At 42.0% G+C, this 14757-nt stretch overlaps 1 protein-coding gene across 1 annotated transcript in view; it reads left to right on the top strand.

Moving 5' to 3' along the window:
* ELOVL2 (ELOVL fatty acid elongase 2) overlaps positions 1 to 11543 on the top strand; it is a 31144-nt gene extending 19601 nt beyond the window's left edge. Inside the window, exon 8 of the mRNA XM_027128178.1 lies at positions 8448 to 11543. Within this exon, the coding sequence (XP_026983979.1) occupies positions 8448 to 8573 (126 nt within the window). The 3' untranslated portion in view covers positions 8574 to 11543. The remainder of the gene's footprint in view (positions 1 to 8447) is intronic.
* Positions 11544 to 14757: the final 3214 nt, after the last annotated feature.

Below are 14757 nucleotides of genomic sequence, written 5' to 3'. Positions count from 1 at the left end.
CAAAAAAAAAAAAAAAAAAAAAAAATGCATTCGAATCATGTATTTGCACCATGCTACCGAAGTCTGCCCTCTGAAAGTTAAACACTGTGTACAGTAACACAGATCCAGGAATTCTGTATGAACGGAGGAACACATGGACTAAATGAACTTAATATTAAAAAACTGTTTCCATGTCATCTACTGTTACACTGTAGACTCAGTTTATTTGGGGGGAAAAAATTATTTTAAGGCGAACCAGTATGGAAAGGTCACACTGACTTTTTCTTGTGTCATTTTCTTTTTAACTAACAGTTTGAGTGGAAGAGATTTTCAAAATGCAATTTCAAAGCGACTGTTTTAAGAGAACCGATGGCAGTGATAACAGCACAGGCCTCACGTGGCTGTAGATTTTAAATTGCTCTCCTTTGTGGGCTGCGGAAATAGAAAGCTTCATAAGAAAAATGAGAACATACAGTTTATTCAAAACAGTACTTTTGAAATTGTATTCAACTGTGTTTTCTCCTGCTTTGCTGATTTTTCAGTCTGGGTTGACCTTCAGCAAATGCATAGTGGTTTTACACAGAGGACAACTGTGGGAACTGAACTTTTGACAGCTTTTCAGCTCTTGTGTTTCTGAAACTGGACTGGCAATGCTTTGTCTTTTGTAAGAGATAAAAGTTTCCTTTGAGAATATCCAAAGAAATAACCATTGAGAGAACCAAACAAAGCCACCACCCAGCCCTGCTGCCCCCCAACCCCCCCCAAAAAATGGCTCAATGTTGCAGGAAGGCTAAGGGAATCAGGCACCTTGGTGTTGAAACGTGAAGGGAATCGGTAGCCCGGCAGGGGGCAGTGGCGCTTGGAGCTGTGGCTCCATCTGCTGGTTGAGACGGAGTCTTAGTCCTTTAAAATTGAGTGTATGCTTTTCAGTGTTGACCCTTGTTGATGCCATTGCTTTAAAAAAAAAAAAGAAGTGGGAGGAATATGAGAGAACGCACATCAAGGCAAAATCCCAGGTTCTAGTACTTTTATTTTTTTTTATTTTATTTTTTTTTTCATTTTAACATCTTTATTGGAGTATAATTGCTTTACAATGGTATGTTAGTTTCAGCTTCACAACAAAATGAATCAGTTATATATATACATATGTTCCCATATCTCTTCCCACTTGCGTCTCCCTCCCTCCCACCCTCCCTATCCCACGCCTCCAGGCGGTCACAAAGCACTGATCTCCCTGTGCTATGCGGCTGCTTCCCACTAGCTATCTACCTTACGTTTGGTAGTGTATATATGTCCATGCCTCTCTCCCGCTTTGTCACAGTTTACTCTTCCCCCTCCCCATAGCCTCAAGTCCATTCTCAAGTAAGTCTGTGTCTTTATTCCTGTTTCACCCCTAGGTTTTTCATGACATTTTTTTTCTTAAATTCCATATATATGTGTTAGCATACGGTATTTGTCTCTCTCTTTCTGACTTACTTCACTCTGTATGACAGACTCTAGGTCCATCCACCTCACTACAAATAACTCAATTTCATTCCTTTTTATGGCTGAGTAATATTCCATTGTATATATGCACCACATCTTCTTTATCCATTCGTCTGTCGATGGGCATTTAGGTTGCTTCCATGACCTGGCTATTGTAAATAGTGCTACAGTGAACATTGGGGTGCATGTGCCTTTTTGAATTATGGTTTTCTCTGGGTATATGCCCAGTAGTGGGATTGCTGGGTCATATGGTAATTCTATTTTTAGTTTTTTAAGGAACCTCCATACTGTTCTCCATAGTGGCTGTACCAATTCACATTCCCACCAGCAGTGCAAGAGTGTTCACTTTTCTCCACACCCTCTCCAGCATTTATTGTTTCTAGATTTTTTGATGATGGCCATTCTGACTGGTGTGAGGTGATACCTCATTGTAGTTTTGATTTGCATTTCTCTAATGATTAGTGATGTTGAGCATCCTTTCATGTGCTTCTTGGCCATCTGTATGTCTTCTTTGGAGAGATGTCCGTTTAGGTCTTCTGCCCATTTTTGGATTGGGTTGTTTGCTTTTTGTTATTAAGCTGCATGAGCTGCTTATAAATTTTGGAGATTAATCCTTTGTCAGTTGCTTCATTTGCAAATACTTTCTCCCATTCTGAGGGTTGTCTTTCAGTCTTGTTTATGGTTTCCTTAGCTGCGCAAAAGCTTTTAAGTTTCATTAGGTCCCATTTGTTTACTTTTGTTTTTATTTCCATTTCTCTAGGAGGTGGGTCAAAAAGGACCTTGCTGTGATTTATGTCATAGAATGTCCTGCCTATGTTTTCCTCTAAGAGTTTGATAGTTTCTGGCCTTACATTTAGGTCTTCAATCCATTTTGAGCTTATTTTTGTGTATGGTGTTAGGGAGTGATCTAATCTCATACTTTTACATGTAGCTGTCCAGTTTTCCCAGCACCACTTATTGAAGAGGCTGTCCTTTCTCCACTGTACATTCCTGCCTCCTTTGTCAAAGATAAGGTGACCATATGCACGTGGGTTTATCTCTGGGCTTTCTATCCTGTTCCATTGATCTATATTTCTGTTTTTGTGCCAGTACCATACTGTCTTGATTACTGTAGCTTTGTAGTATAGTCTGAAGTCAGGAAGCCTGATTTCTCCAGCTCTGTTTTTCGTTCTCAAGATTGCTTTGGCTATTCGGGGTCTTTTGTGTTTCCATACAAATGGTGAAATTTTTTGTTCTAGTTCTGTGAAAAATGCCAGTGGTAGTTTGATAGGGATTGCATTGAATCTGTAGATTGCTTTGGGTAGAGTCATTTTCACAATGTTGATTCTTCCAATCCAAGAACATGGTATATCTCTCCATCTATTTGTATCATCTTTAATTTCTTTCATCAGTGTCTTATAATTTCCTGCATACAGGTCTTTTGTCTCCTTAGGTAGGTTTATTCCTAGATATTTTATTCTTTTTGTTGCAGTGGTAAATGGGAGTGTTTTCTTGATTTCACTTTCAGATTTTTCATCCTTAGTGTATAGGAATGCCAGAGATTTCTGTGCATTAATTTTGTATCCTGCCACTTTACCAAATTCATTGATTAGCTCTAGTAGTTTTCTGGTAGCATCTTTAGGATTCTCTATGTATAGTATCATGTCATCTGCAAAGAGTGACAGCTTTACTTTTTCTTTTCCGATTTGGATTCCTTTTATTTCCTTTTCTTCTCTGATTGCTGTGGCTAAAACTTCCAAAACTATGTTGAATAAGAGTGGTGAGAGTGGGCAACCTTGTCTTGTTCCTGATCTTAGTGGAAATGGTTTCAGTTTTTCACTATTGAGGACGATGTTGGCTGTGGGTCTGTCATATATGGCCTTTATTATGTTGAGGAAAGTTCCCTCTATGCCTACTTTCTGCAGGGTTTTTATCATAAATGGGTGTTGAATTTTGTCAAAAGCTTTCTCTGCATCTATTGAGATGATCATATGGTTTTTTTCCTTCAGTTTGTTAATATGGTGTATCACGTTGATTGATTTGTGTATATTGAAGAATCCTTGCATTCCTGGAGTAAACCCCACTTGATCATGGTGTATGATCCTTTTAATGTGCTGTTGGATTCTGTTTGCTAGTATTTTGTTGAGGATTTTTGCATCTATGTTCATCAGTGATATTGGCCTGTAGTTTTCTTTCTTTGTGACATCCTTGTCTGGTTTTGGTATCAAGGTGATGGTGGCCTCATAGAATGAATTTGGAAGTGTTCCTCCCTCTGCTATATTTTGGAAGAGTTTGAGAAGGATAGGTGTTAGCTCTTCTCGAAATGTTTGATAGAATTCGCCTGTGAAGCCATCTGGTCCTGGGCTTTTGTTTGTTGGAAGATTTTTAATCACAGTTTCAATTTCAGTGCTTGTGATTGGTGTGTTCATATTTTCTATTTCTTCCTGATTCAGTCTTGGCAGGTTGTGCCTTTCTAAGAATTTGTCCATTTCTTCCAGGTTGTCCATTTTATTGGCATAGAGTTGCTTGTAGTAATCTCTCAATATCTTGTGTATTTCTGCAGTGTCAGTTGTTACTTCTCCTTTTTCATTTCTAATTCTATTGAGTCTTCTCCCTTTTTTTCTTGATGAGTCTGGCTAATGGTTTATCAATTTTGTTTATCCTTGCAAAGAACCAGCTTTTAGTTTTATTGATCTTTGCTATCGTTTCCTTCATTTCTTTTTCATTTCTTTCTGATCTGATTTTTATGATTTCTTTCCTTCTGCTAACTTTGGGGTTTTTTTGTTCTTCTTTCTCTAATTGCTTTAGGTGCAAGGTTAGGTTGTTTCTTTGAGATGTTTCCTGTTTCTTAAGGTGGGCTTGTATTGCTATAAACTTCCCTCTTAGAACTGCTTTTGCTGCATCCCATAGGTTTTGGGTCGTCGTGTCCCCATTGTCATTTGTTTCTAAGTATTTTTTGATTTCCTCTTAGATTTCTTCAGTGATCACTTCGTTATTAAGTAGTGTATTGTTTAGCCTCCATGTGTTTGTATTTTTTAACAGATCTTTTCCTGTAATTGACATCTAGTCTCATAGCGTTGTGGTCGCAAAAGATACTTGATACAATTTCAGTTTTCTTAAATTTACCAAGGCTTGATTTGTGACCCAAGATATGATCTATCCTGGAGAATGTTCCATGAGCACTTGAGAAAAATGTGTATTCTGTTGTTTTTGGATGGAATGTCCTATAAATATCAATTAAGTCCATCTTGTTTAATGTATCATTTAAAGCTTGTGTTTCCTTATTTATTTTCACTTTGGATGATCTGTCCATTGGTGAAAGTGGGGTGTTCAAGTCCCCTACTATGAATGTGTTACTGTCGATTTCCCCTTTTATGGCTGTCAGTATTTGCCTTATGTATTGAGGTGCTCCTATGTTGGGTGCATAAATATTTACAATTGTTATATCTTCTTCTTGGATCGATCCCTTGATCATTATGTAGTGTCCTTCTTTGTCTCTTCTAATAGTCTTTATTTTAAAGTCTATTTTGTCTGATATGAGAATTGCTACTCCAGCTTTCTTTTGGTTTCCATTTGCATGAAATACCTTTTTCCATCCCCTTACTTTCAGTCTGTATGTGTCTCTAGGTCTGAAGTGGATCTCTTGTAGACAGCAAATATATGCGTCTTGTTTTTGTATCCATTCAGCCAATCTGTGTCTTTTGGTGGGAGCATTTAGTTCATTTACATTTAAGGTAATTATTGATATGTGTGTTCCCATTCCCATTTTCTTAATTGTTTTGGGTTCGTTATTATAGATCTTTTCCTTCTTTTGTGTTTCTTGCCTAGAGAAGTTCCTTTAGCAGTTGTTGTAGAGCTGGTTTGGTGGTGCTGAACTCTCTCAGCTTTTGCTTGTCTGTAAAGGTTTTAATTTCTCCATCAAATCTGAATGAGATCCTTGCTGGGTAGAGTAATCTTGGTTGCAGGTTTTTCTCCTTCAACACTTTCAATATGTCCTGCCACTCCCTTCTGGCTTGCAGAGTTTCTGCTGAAAGATCAGCTGTTAACCTTATGGGGATTCCCTTGTGTGTTATTTGTTGTTTTTCCCTTGCTGCTTTTAATATGTTTTCTTTGTATTTAATTTTTGACAGTTTGATTAATATGTGTCTTGGTGTGTTTCTCCTTGGATTTATCCTGTGTGGGACTCTTCTGTGCTTCCTGGACTTGATTAACTATTTCCTTTCCCATATTAGGGAAGTTTTCAACTATAATCTCTTCAAATATTTTCTCAGTCCTTTTTCTCTTCTTCTTCTGGAACCCCTATAATTCGAATGTTGGTGAGTTTAATGTTGTCCCAGAGGTCTCTGAGACTGTCCTCAGTTCTTTTCATTCTTTTCTCTTCATTCTGCTCTGCAGTAGTTATTTCCACTATTTTATCTTCCAGGTCACTTATCCATTCTTCTGCCTCAGTTATTCTGCTATTGATCCCATCTAGAGTATTTTTCATTGCATTTATTGTGTTGTTCATCATTGCTTGTTTCATCTTTAGTTCTTCTAGGTCCTTGTTAACTGATTCTTGCATTTTGTCTATTCTGTTTCCAAGATTTTGGATCATCTTTACTGTCATTAATCTGAATTCTTTTTCAGGTAGACTGCCTATTTCCTCTTCATTTGTTAGGTCTGGTGGGTTTTTATCTTGCTCCTTCGTCTGTTGTGTGTTTTTCTGTCTTTTCATTTTGCTTATCTTACTGTGTTTGGGGTCTCCTTTTTGCAGGCTGAAGGTTCGTAGTTCCTGTTGTTTTTTGTGTCTGTCCCCAGTGGCTAAGGTTGGTTCAGTGGGTTGTGTAGGCTTCCTGGTGGAGGGTACTAGTGCCTGTGTTCTGGTGGATGAGGCTGGCTCTTGTCTTTCTGGTGGGCGGGTCCACGTCTGGTGGTGTGTTTTGGGGTGTCTGTAGACTTATTATGATTTTGGGCAGCCTCTCTGCTAATGGGTGTGGTTGTGTTTCTGTTTTGCTAGTTGTTTGGCCTAGGGTGTCCAGCACTGTAGCTTGCTGGTCGTTGAGTGAAGCTGGGTGCTGGTGTTGAGATGGAGATCTCTGGGAGATTTTCGCCGTTTGATATTATGTGCAGCTGGGAGGCCTCTTGTGGACCAGTGTCCTGAAGTTGGCTCTCCCACCTCAGAGGCACAGCACTGACTCCTGGCTGCAGCACCAAGAGCCTTTCATCCACACGGCTCCTTAATTTGAATGATTCGTTGTCTATTCATGTATTCCATAGATGCAGGGTACATCAAGTTGATTGTGGAGCTTTAATCCGCTGCTTCTGAGGCTGCTGGGAGAGATTTCCCTTTCTCTTCTTTGTTCTCACGGCTCCCAGGGGCTCAGCTTTGGATTTGGCCCCGCCTGTGCGTGTAGGTTGCTGGAGGGCGTCTGTTCTTTGCTCAGACAGGACGGGGTTAAAGGAGCCGCTGATTCGGAGGCTCTTGCTCACTCAGGCCGGGGGGTGGGGAGGCTCACGGAGTGCGGGCCTGCGGCGGCAGAGGCCCGCCTGACGTTGCTAACCTGAGGTGTGCTGTGCGTTCTCCCGGGGGAATTGTCCCTGGATCCCGGGACCCTGGCTGTGGCGGGCTGCCCAGGCTCCCCAGAAGGCCGTGTGGATAGTGACCTGTGTTCACACACAGGCTTCTTGGTGGTGGCAGCAGCGGCCTTAGCGTCTCATGTCTGTCTCTGGGCTCCGCACTTTTAGCCGCGGCTCGCGCCCGTCTCTGGAGCCCTCTTAAGCAGCGTTCTTATTACCCTCTCCTCGCGCACCAGGAAACAGGGAAGAAAAAGTCTCTTGCCTCTTCAGCAGATCCAGACTTTTCCCCAGACTCCCTCCCGGCTAGCCGCAGTGCACTAACGCCCTGCAGGCTGTGTTCACGCTGCCAACCTCAGTCCTCTCCCGGTGCTCCGACCGAAGCCCGAGCCTCGGCTCCCAGCCCTGCCCGCCCCGTCAGGCGAGCAGACAAGCCTCTCGGCTGGTGAGTGCCGGTCGGCCCCGATCCTCTGCGCTGGAATCTCTCTGCTTTGCCCTCCGCAGCTCCCCCACTCCGCCACCCGCAGTCTCCGCCCGCGAAGGGGCTTCCTAGTGTGTGGACACTTTTCCTCCTTCGCAGCTCCCTCCTGCTGGTGCAGGACCCGTCCCTATTCTTTTGTCTCTGTTTTTTTCTTTTGCCCTAACCAGGTACGTGGGGAGTTTCTTGCCTTTTGGGAGGTCTGAGGTCTTCTGCCAGCGTTCAGTGGCTGTTCAGTAGGAGTTGTTCCACGCGTAAATGTATTTCTGGTGTATCTGTGGGGAGGAAGGTGATCTCCGAGTCTTACTCTTCTGCCATCTTCCCGGAAGTCCCCATCTAGTACTTTTAAAGTAACAGCACTTTTTCCTTTGAATTATATTTTTTTTAAATTACACCCTTAAATAAGTCATGGGGATGTAACGTACAGCATGGTGACTTTGGTTAATAATACTGTAGTTCATATTTGAAAGTTGCTAAGAGATTAGATGTTAAAAGTTCTCATCTCAAAAACAAAAGTTCTGTACCTAGATGTGGTGATGGTAAACTAGACTTTGTGATCATTTCACAACACATACAAATCAAATCATGTTGTACACCTGAACTAACAATGTTGTATGTCACCTGTACCTTGATTTTTTAAAAAGTTCAAGAAAATCATATTCTTTCCAAGTAAGCAACTAATGCAGAATAACTTGAATGCTAATCCCATAAAACTTAATACATAAATACTAACCTGATGTGGATAAGGCGAAAGAAACAACTTTTCATTGTTGGAATTCATGCATCCCTCTTGTTTTTACCCTTTTTTAACCCAAAGCTTAAAAAATGTCATATTACAAACAAGAATTCTTACTAGAAAGTTCAGTACCCAGTGAAGATCATGCACTGTTTTAGACCATATGTCACATTATAGACAAGGTCTTACTAAAAGATCCTTTTCTCTTTCTCTCTTCAACATGGACACAACCAACAGACATACCGGAAAAAGCCAATGAAGAAAGATGGGGAAGACCCACATGCAGGGCAAGAAGTTAAGAATGGCTTTTCCAAAGCCTACTTCACTGCGACAAATGGAATAACAAACAAGAAAGCACAATAAATGCTGAGTAAGACAAAGCATATATAATAGCCTAACAGATTCACTTGTTTTAAAGCAGAGACTGAATTGAAAGTTATATATGTTTTAGCATAAACTAATTTCTTTTGAGTTTATAAATCATTTGTACTGGGAATGTATTAATATATTGCTAACAGGTTAATCTGTTGAAATGCTTCCATCAGCAGTGAGGTGACAACTCTGCAGACCTCAGAACTGGTGCAACTTCTCTCCTTCCCGCACCGACCTAACCCCTCACCAGACACTGTCTTGATAAAGCCTTCTGCACCTACAAAGCCAGGACACAGGGAGCACTGTTTCTCACAGCAAGTCTGCAAATAAGAAGTCAGAGTTTTGTTCAGATTTGAAATGTTTAAAACAAAATGTTAATTGTCTTCTAAATACAGCGTATGCTCTAATATATCTTCAGCAATAACTCTCAGTACAGAAAGTAATCAGGTCCATTTGTTCCTTTACGAATCAACCCCAGAAAATACTCAAATGGTCACATAAATGGAAAACCCAGCAAAACTTTTCTCTCTCGTCAGTCTCTGGAGTGTCAAATTCCCACAACTACTCCTAATTCTCAACTTAGTGACATGGTAATAAAGTTTGTATTTTTTTTTTTTTTTTTTACTTTGAAGAAAAATCTTCTACCAAACCTTCACAGCTCAGGGGCTTGGGTAGGAGTAGTTCCTCAGTTTTAATTGGGTTTCCTTAATTATTCATATATTCACATCTACCTCCGATGTTAAGGTGCCCCAGGTTAGGATACAGATGCAATACTCAGTTTTAAAAGCAGGAACTGACTTGCCCGTTTCCTTTCTGACGAGGACTCGAGTCCAGTGGGCCCTTTTTCTTAGAATATGTCACTGGACTATCAATAAGTCAGAATTAATGAGCATTGGGGGCAAAATAGACATTGAACTTGCGGACGATTTCTTATGCGCCTCCTTGTGAGTATTAACCCCAAATACTTTGCTGTCACTCTTTGCAGGTTACGTTATTGAAAACAGGAAAAGAGGGCTATGGGAAGGTTCTGGCACCGAGCCACGGGCTGGGAACGAGCCACAACGGAAAGCACCAGTTTGGCAAACTCGGCGCTTCCTTTCCCTGCTCCAAGTAACACGAGCTCCACTGAGAAGCACGGGAGCAGAGGAAGGTCAGCAGGACCCTCTCCCTTCTCCCAGCGGTGGGGCTATTACTTACTATTAAATTGTCCCAAGAATGGAAACTGAGGATGTTTTCTGAAGATCTGATGAAGATTGATATACTGTAACATTTTTATACCCTATAAAACAAGATTTGCCAACTTTGACGCTTTATCTTCTTTCTTACCTTATTTTAAGAAGTTTTTAGGTCATAACATGGATATCAGAGGCTTAAGTGCCAGAAAGGCATTTTCACCATTGCCCCAACACATTACAGTCTGTTTGGGAATGACTTTGTCCTTTTGGGGGCATTTCTTTTTTTTTATGAGTATTTGGGAAAAAAAATTTTTTTAAACTACAGGAAAACAAAACAACACACTTCGGTACTGACACACACACTGAGGAAACCAACTCTTCTGTTTCCTGTAAAAAGCCCCTTGGGATTCTGCCGCACTGAAAGGTGACTGACCTTAGTCCAGTCTTCACGGTGAGGGCATCGTGCCCTGTAGCCCCTTCTCTGCCAGTTGACCCATTTCTACCGAACAGACATCTTCTGTCTGATGCCCCCTTACTCTTGGATCTTTCTAAATAGCTTTTTAAAACTGACTTGCTTTAGGGTGCTTAATCTCTGCTTCCATCACATCATACCTGCACGGTTATACGTCTCGTTCTCTCCCAGAAACTCCCTTTAAAACAAGGGCTCGCTTCGAGCATGGCTCAGCACTCCTCTGTGACAGAACCCGCGACAGACTGAGGACGAAGCACCCTGGAGCAGCTGGGCTCTAGTTCAGTTTTACGTCTCAGACATGAGCTAAAATCTGTTACCAAAGTGCACTCACCGCAGGTAAAAATGAGACTCAGAAGACAGACATCACTGGTCAGTCACTGGCTCCAGCGTATGTTTAATCGTCAGCGAGGCCCTGGGTTCACCACTTGGCCTCATGCCTGCAGTTCTGGATGCTTTGATGGGCTTCATATCAGCACAACACGGAGGGCAGCATCCTTCAGCCGAAGGAGAAGGCCCAGGCAGCTGGAAACCTCTCTGATCAAAGGAAAAAACTTGGTTTACACTTTCAAGCTCAAATTTGGCTAGAGGTTTCAGGATGCTTATTTCCAACTTGGTCTTTAATTCTAGAGAAGCTTAATGAAACACTTATTGCCTTAAAGCATTCAAGGGCTGGTAAAAAAAAATACAGAGCTATATAAAGTCTTAGTCACAAAAATTGAGTCAGGTAAATGTCTTCACCTGTTTCTAAGTGTTACAATTTTAAACGTTTACTTTTAATGTGATTTTCCTAAAGCACAGCTTTAAAAAAAATCTGTATAATTTGTTAAAAAAAGAAATGTCCTTTCCCAATAAATTTCCTCTTACTCATAGGTATGAAAACATTTAAATGAATATTGTAAGCATATATGTTGCTAATTCCAGTTTTTTTAAGTAACAAAATGGAATGTTATTTAATGGAGTTAAATATAGAAATTTCAACCCATTGAAATTATATACTGAACTATTTAGGCACACTGTGCAGCGGGGAAGTCCTCCCCATTAGAGAAGTATTTTTAAGGCAAAATGCTGTTTCCTGTGATGGAGAACTAGCTCTTTGTGTAAGAGACCAGTCTAGTTCTTTCCAGTATTTCCATATCATTTTATGTTTCTGGGGACTTCCTTATTTGGAAAATAAGGATATCACTTTTTTGGTTTTCCTTTGAAAATACTTATATGTTAAGAACGTATCATGATTGGGGCAGCCGGGGAGGCAAGAGAAGCCATTTTTCTTTGTAGATAAAAAGCATTCTGTATAATTGTTGTATAATAAATTGATTTGTACACTAAAGTATGTTGTGATTCTTTTTGTTTGGTTCAAAGAAGTTTCAAATGTGTTCTACATGCTGTTGCAAGTGACCTATTACTCAGGAATTTTTTAAAGTGACATTTTAGCAGTTAATTTTAGATGTTGAATTCAGTAAGCAGTGGGCTTTTATGTAACATTGTTACCTTTACGTAGTATTCATACACCAAGTTAAACTATTTCAGAAAATGGTCATTCATAAGGAAAAGTTAAGACCAATTAGCTAAGCAGAGGATATAAGGGTTACCACAAAAACCGCTTTACAGGGTAACCCGGGCAGGAAAACTGGATTGGCTGGAGAGAGAAGATTAGGCACAAACAGCATGGTACCATGCTCTGCAGCCCTGGCCTCTCCCGTCGCAGAGACGGGCAGACGGGAGGCCACCGCAGCTCAGGAGTAGAGGCATGTGAGCTGAGGCTTGACCTTGGTGAAGCCTGGCAGAGACTTAAGGGCGTGGAGCCCTCTCTGCATGGGGCTAAAGAGCCTCCCCTTAATCTGCTGGGATTTCATTATTTTAAACAACGGGTGGAACTAATTCATTAAAGCACAGTAACTGTCGTTGCAAACTAGCAGCTGCTTATACATGATAAACGTTCACCTAAGTAAGTTTTAGTGTCTCCGAATAAGGGAAAGTTCAGTGTGTTTTTATTATTAAATTTATTATTACGACTTAAATTCATTATTTAGGTTTTCTTCAAAATCAAATTACATTCACATTAAAGAAGAGTTCTACTCCAGGACAGATAAAGAAATAGTCACTCTCATGACACCTAAACTACACTCCACCTAAAATATCCCTTGACCTTCAGTAAGTAACACATGACTTTGAGTCATGGGGGGTAAAAAAAAGCTACTGATTTGTAGGTCATTTTTCTGTCTTGAGAAGCTGTGTTGAGGGAACCCTGGGATGACACTAAGGACACGTAAATCTGAAAGTCCTACCCTCATTGAGCGCGGGCAACCCACTGGGAGCCCATTATGACGCCATCTGAGGCCAAATGCCCTGTGGCAGCCCAGCTGGGGTGAGACAGCACAGCCCTCGTGGGCGCTCTCCAAGCTCCGGCACGTACCATGGCATTTGCACGCACCAGTCTGTTCCCTTGAGGTGGGGCGGTACTCTTGGGCTTGCCAATTACCACCACGCAGCCTTTTACACTTGGCCTGTGAACCTAGCTGACCCCGGGAGGCACCTCAATTCGTGAGATCTGAGCACTGAAAAAAAATTCTGCACAGTTTTGCCTGGACTGATGTCATGTACTTCGAGGGAAATGAACTCTCCTGTTGACTGTGACCCCAGTAATAAATATCACAAGTGGCAAATTTCTCTGAAAGATTTAAGCCGTCTACCAAAGATAGTCCATGTAGAACTAGGCTTTTTTTTTTTTTAAGGCTAGTTTAATCCTATGGGCTTTGATAGACTCTACTAGAAATAGTAATGTTCAATTGCAAAGCTCATCAACCCTTACCTTCCCAATGCTGTATATTACACTCGGGATACAGAAGTGACCCAGATGAAATACGTGCCCTTAGAGAACGTAGATAGAGAAACGTTTAATTATACAATAATGGAAGTACTGAAAACAGCTTACCTCGAAAACTTTCCCAAAGGAGACAGTGCCTGAGCTGTCTTGATGGGTGAGGAATTCTCCAAACAGACAAGGAGGAAACTTTGTCCAAGGAAACTCCAGAGGTTAAACACCCAGGACTCTAATGGGAGTCACGATCCCCTCCGCAATGCTGAGGCACTTCCTCCAGTGCCCCCCACGTGCCAGGCATCGCACTAGGGTTTGGAATAAAATGGTGAAGAGATCAGACAAGGTCTCTGCTCAAAGAGCTCTCGTCCAGTGGGCACCCCCTAGAGGGAAAACGGGGCTTATCACAAAATGGTAAGAATGTGCTGTTTATGCTGTTAAACATGTCAGGATTCAGTCTCCCCTCATTCACGTGGGGAACCAAAGATGAATGCCGAGGCCACTGTCTATTCCTGATTCAGCTCACAACACCGTGCTACGACTCCTGGCTCGAGAAAAATGACAACTGAGACGCCATCACCGAGTGAGAATAATCACGCTTTTGAAGTCTATTTGAAGTTGTTTCTTCTTCTGATAACCAAAAAAGACAAACGATTGCACTGTTTATTAGTGTCCAAGCTGAGACGCAGAACCACTAGGTGATACCCACATATATCCCTACAGAACTTGACCTTACACAGCTGTGCGAGTGATTAAGCAGCCTCTGTAAGGCTGTTGTCGTCAGGTCTGATGTTGGAGCTTGAAGTCTACACGGCAGACAGGAAGAGGGGATAGATATGGAGTGGGGAAGACCCGAGAGCAAGCCCAGAGCTGGAGCTCCCAAGGACAGACTGCCAGCCCAGCTGCCTCTGACCTTGGGGATGAGGGTGACCTGCAAAAGCCAGGGCCTGTGTCACAGAGCTACGCACACACCTGGCCCAGAGGAGGAGCTGACAGAGGATCATGGGAAGGCGGAGTAGCTGCAGGCCCAGCATCTGCCTCAGGGCACTGAGGGGAGTCAGCAGACAGGCCACAGGGCATGTGCACACAAAATGGCAAACCTGCTACTCTGCCCTGCAAGCTTCCCACTGGACTCTCTCTGTGGTCCACTCTCACCAGAAAGGTATAAGAGCAGGGATTCTGGGAAATTCAGGTCAGCCTAGCCGACACATTACACAGCCACCATGTCCTGTTATAAACAATTAAAAATGCCTGTGCCACATAAAGAAAGAAATCCAGTGACCCAATGGAAAAGGCAAGCCCCTAGCTTACCTGAATTCCCGGTGAGAGGAGTTTCAGCCAGTAGTGACCAGTGCTCTGGAACGCAGACGGCATTTGTTTCTCTGTTATCAGGTCAGTAATAATGACCATATCATAAATGGGAGAATCAAACGGTTAAATGACCAGAAACATAAGAGCCTGACCAGGTACAGCGGGGCCTCCGCTCAGTAGATCCTAACCCACGTGGCAACAAGTTTTTCCAGCTTTCCTTGACCAAAGGCAAAGCTGAGTTTTTTTCGTGTTGGAGATTTACTGCTTTACTTAACATACTCGTTTTCTAGCACCAAAATTCCGAACTGACACTGTCCACATATTCTAACCACTCCGACCCCCTGCCCACCTTGCTCACACACACACACACACACACACACACACACACACACACACACACAC

Source organism: Aethalodelphis obliquidens, unplaced genomic scaffold (genome assembly GCF_003676395.1).
Source record: "Aethalodelphis obliquidens isolate GAN/ISIS:26980383/991018 unplaced genomic scaffold, ASM367639v1 scaffold34, whole genome shotgun sequence".
Classification (NCBI taxonomy): Eukaryota; Metazoa; Chordata; class Mammalia; order Artiodactyla; family Delphinidae; genus Aethalodelphis; species Aethalodelphis obliquidens.
The sequence above is the reverse complement of the archived record's forward strand: the minus strand, read 5'-3'. Positions and strand labels throughout refer to the sequence as shown.